The sequence below is a fragment of the Poecilia mexicana genome, unplaced genomic scaffold (genome assembly GCF_051168715.1).
Source record: "Poecilia mexicana isolate PSO_F unplaced genomic scaffold, ASM5116871v1 scaffold_8, whole genome shotgun sequence".
In the NCBI taxonomy this organism is placed as follows: Eukaryota; Metazoa; Chordata; class Actinopteri; order Cyprinodontiformes; family Poeciliidae; genus Poecilia; species Poecilia mexicana.
In genome coordinates, this window is record NW_028263377.1 from 2,619,607 (window position 1) to 2,623,884 (window position 4,278).

General features: G+C 41.2%; 1 protein-coding gene across 1 annotated transcript; it reads right to left on the bottom strand.

Annotated features, from left to right (window-relative positions):
• Positions 1-20: 20 nt before the first annotated feature.
• LOC106913863 (uncharacterized) lies at positions 21-3,824 on the bottom strand. Its single transcript, XM_014980280.2, has 4 exons — positions 3,750-3,824; positions 1,514-1,648; positions 1,232-1,419; positions 21-1,153 (listed from the first exon to the last, which is right to left on the bottom strand). The coding sequence occupies exons 2-4, from the start codon at positions 1,578-1,580 to the stop codon at positions 272-274; spliced, it is 1,137 nt and encodes a 378-aa protein (XP_014835766.2). The 5' UTR covers positions 1,581-1,648; positions 3,750-3,824; the 3' UTR covers positions 21-271.
• Between the last annotated feature and the right edge of the window lie 454 nt (positions 3,825-4,278).

The window sequence follows — 4,278 nt, forward strand, 5'->3', positions numbered from 1 at the left end:
GAAGCTTCGAGGCAGGTAAATTGTTTTTGTTGTTGGACTTGTTTTTTTATTTCAAATTGATTAACAAGTATACAATGTTTATAAGAAGGTTAATATACGTAGGAACTCAAAGTCATATTCAACTCTCTTCACTTTTATTTGAAGCACTGACAGTGAATTTACTGGATAAAGTAAACATTACACCCCAACATGATCACGACTGATCTGAAGAACGTAAACGTTAACAAATATGTTCAGTTTCTGTTAGGAATTCAAACCAACAGGAAGGATTTTAAAATCCATCAGGGGTTTGAGAATTTTGAAACCCACCAGGATTTTCAGGAAGATTTTGAAACCCACCAGGATTTTGAGGAGGATTTTGAAATTCCTCAGGATATGGAGGAGGCTTTTGAAACCCACCAGGATTTTGAGGAGAATTTTGAAATTCCTCAGGATATGGAGGAGGATTCTGAAACCCACCAGGATTTTGAGGAGGATTCTGAAACCCACCAGGATTTTGAGGAGGATTTTGAAACCCACCAGGATTTTGAGGAGGATTTTGAAACCCACCAGGATTTTGAGGAGGATTCTGAAACCCACCAGGATTTTGAGGAGGATTTTGAAACCCACCAGGATTTTGAGGAGAGTTTTGAAACCCACCAGGATTTTGAGGAGAATTTTGAAACCCACCAGGATTTTGAGGAGGATTTTGAAACCCACCAGGATTTTGAGGAGGATTTTGAAACCCACCAGGATTTTGAGGAGGATTTTGAAACCTACCAGGATTTTGAGGAGGATTTTGAAACCCACCAGGATTTTGAGGAGGATTTTGAAACCCACCAGGATTTTGAGGAGAGTTTTGAAACCCACCAGGATTTTGAGGAGGATTTTGAAACCCACCAGGATTTTGAAACCCACCAGGATTTTGAGGAGGATTTTGAAACCCACCAGGAGTTTGAGGAAAGTTTTGAAAACCAACAGGAAGTGGAGCAGAGTTTTGATTAACCATCATGACCGGATTAGCCTGCACATTGACCACAGTTGGGGGCTGCATCGTCACGGGCTGCTGCATCACAACAACGAGAGGAGTTCTCTCCTTCAGCTCACGATGCATCTGGCACCAGGAGCACCAGACACAGCAACATGAAGTCAAAATGTCGCTGTAGAGGGAACCCTGAAAGCAAACACATGAAAAATGCTTTATATCATTGCATTTCAAAATAAGGTCAGGTGAGTCTAAAATACATCATACCTTTAATCCACGTTTGTTACGAATGGAAGCCCTCAAAGACAACGCTACAGGGGGAATAACGAAAGGAACCCCACACACTACAACTGTAGATGAAACCAGCATGTCACATAAAGGCAGACAGGGGCTCTCTCCAAATCTTCTTGAAACAGTGCAGGTAAGGAAAGGACAGCACCAGAAGCCATAGCAACCTGGGGAACATACAAACAAAGTAATTCACAGCAAATGATACAAGATGACTGGAAGACTCATTTAATTTTAAAGAAAAGAGAGAATGAATCTTACAAGTATTGGCATCTTCAAAGCAGTCAAAGAGACCACTCTTCCATTGTTTTAGGGGAGTTTCTGTCATCTTATCCTGAAGTTTTATGTGACCAGGAAAAACTCAGTCAGCTCTAAAGTTTCCTGCCATGCAACACACTGTAATACAAGACATGAAAATGTATGATTTATTTTTCAGAAACAAATGAGGTTAATAGTTTTGTTTAGAAGTATGATATGAATTAGATTTTGGTTAAGGTTAGGTATAGTATTGGCTAAGGTTAGAGAAGATGTTTGGCTTTGGCATAAATGCAGTTACTAAAATGAATGAAAGTCAATACAAAGTCCTAATATTGATAGAAATACAAATGTGTGTGTGTGAGATGTCGATTACTGGCATAGGCAGCCTTAAAAGGCCTATGATCCATCCAGGTATAACCCAAATCCCTTAGCCCCAAGACCTATTCCTTCCCACCCAGAGCCACACACAACAGCCCACTAAGCCTCAGCCACCAAGACCCCTGGCCCACCCACCAGGCCAGGGATGCAGGAGAGGCACCCCCACCTGGCACACAGGCATCCATGTGACCAGGAGCCAGAGGAGGCCCCATCCCGCCCACACCATTGAACTAACTTATTATAACAGAGGATATATAGTTTAACCTGTTGGGGAAATAAAGAAAGCAAGTTGTGTGACTTGTCAAGCTTCCTTTCTTCTGGGAGATCAATGGTAAGATAATGCTCTCAAAAAAATTCCCACATGTGTGCATGATAATGGATGGATGGATGCATAACAATGATCTTTTCATTTATTGTTTTACTTCCAAAGTAAAAAATGTCTTTTAATACACATTATTATTATCATCTCAAGACACCTGAAATTTTAGTTAACATGCTTCAGACTCTAATAAATGTTCTATTCACTGAAAATATTACTTTTAGAACATTTCTTTGTCCAACTTTGAACAAGTGCATAATTTATTTGAATACTACCAGCAATTTTTTTTTCACTCTAACTATTCTGTTTTTAATGTGACAACAAACTAGGTCACCTGAGCCAAGCCCATATGTAAAATTGATACCCAAATCAGCAGGCAAATAGGGACAGTGCTTGCTGGCAAGGGCGAAGGAGTCTGTCATTGGGGGGGATGCATATCGGAAACCTGACAGATCAGAAATGTCATAAACAATTGTGCCATCAACAAGTCAGTAACGCGTTTCTCTAATCCGCCCCCTTGTTTCAGTAACAAGTATTCTAACACATTACCATTTACAATCCAATAATCAGATAATCAGATTAAAGTTATGCATCCAAGTAGCAAAATGACTGAACACTCACTTCATCATTTGCCTCACAACTAGCAAGCTAAATACTCTGGTAGCACACACAGGCTACCAGATTGTGATATATTTTATTGGTCAAAAGACTTGATTATTGGTCAAAATGCACTGATATACGTTGACTGGCAAATGAACAGATTCTGCCTCGTTCTAAAACCAAAGTAAAAAAAACAGCTCATAAAATAGGACTCAGCAGTTTTAAACTCAATACATCAGTTTGATCAACAAAATAATAAAAAAATATAATATAATATAATATGTTAAGTGGTGGGCTGCACAGTGGCGCAGTTGGTAGAGCTGTTGCCTTGGAGCAAGAAGGTTCTGGGTCTTTCTGCAGGGAGTTTGCACATTCTCCCTGGCATGCATGGGTTCTCTCCGGGTTCTCCGGCTTCCTCCCACAGTCCAAAAACATGACTGTCATGTTAATCGGCCTCTCCAAATTCTCTGCAGGTGTGAGTGTGTGTGTGTGTGCATGGTTGTTTGTCCTGTGTGTCTCCGTGTTGCCCTGCGACAGACTGGCGACCTGACCAGAGTGACCCCGCCTCTCACCCGGAACGTTAGCTGGAGATGGGCACCAGCACCTCCGGACCCCACTAAGGGTCAAGGGTGTACAGAAGATGGATGTTAAGTGGTCGAGTATGATCAGATGTTGTGTAGCCATTATTGCTCACTTTAAATTTTGTTTTTATCTCACTTCATTTTGTGCTGTTGTTTCAGTCTCATTCTGATGAAATAAAACATTGTGACTAGAGTAGCTAACTTTTAGACAAAGTTAGCAGTAAAATTTTGGACATGTGACTATTCCTGAGTTAAAACAACGGCTAACCAAAAAGATTTAGTTCTATATACGAAAGTAAACTGACAGCAAGATATCATAAACAAGCGATATTCATGGCAACATTCCCGACAGACGGTATACCTCATTGAAACGGAGCTTCGGGCTACCGCTGCCTCCTCCCGCCTTCACTCTGAGCTGTTCAGGGGGGGGGACGGAAGCTCTGTGGTGCGCCTTCAAAATAAAAGTACGCGAGTGGTAGATTTTTAAAATTCTTCGCAAATGCGCTGAAATTATTGGGGGTGCCGAATGTGACTGTCTCCTACGGTGGCCGACAGGTGCAAATGCGCACCAAAAGAGAAAACATGCAAACAAAAGAAAAGACACACCCCCGAATCAAATGCAGCAAACAAAAAAGAAAACACCCCCGAATTAGAAAACACCCCCGAATTAGAAAACACCCCCGAATTAGAAAACACCCCCGAATTAAATGCAGCAAACAAAAAAGAAAACACCCCCGAATAGAAAACACCCCCGAATTAGAAAACACCCCCGAATTAAATGCAGCAAACAAAAAAGAAAACACCCCCGAATTAGAAAACACCCCCGAATTAAATGCAGCAAACAAAAAAGAAAACACCCCCGAATTAGAAAACACCCCCGAATGAAATGC

What these genes read in the sequence shown, in the direction of transcription:
- LOC106913863 (XM_014980280.2), bottom strand. Translation starts at nt 1,580, where the DNA reads ATGACAGAAACTCCCCTAAAACAATGGAAGAGTGGTCTCTTTGACTGC. An exon ending in CTTTGAAGATGCCAATACTT is followed by an intron (nt 1,420 to 1,513) that starts GTAAGATTCATT and finishes TATGTTCCCCAG; the next exon opens with GTTGCTATGGCTTCTGGTGC. An exon ending in GTAACAAACGTGGATTAAAG is followed by an intron (nt 1,154 to 1,231) that starts GTATGATGTATT and finishes GTTTGCTTTCAG; the next exon opens with GGTTCCCTCTACAGCGACAT.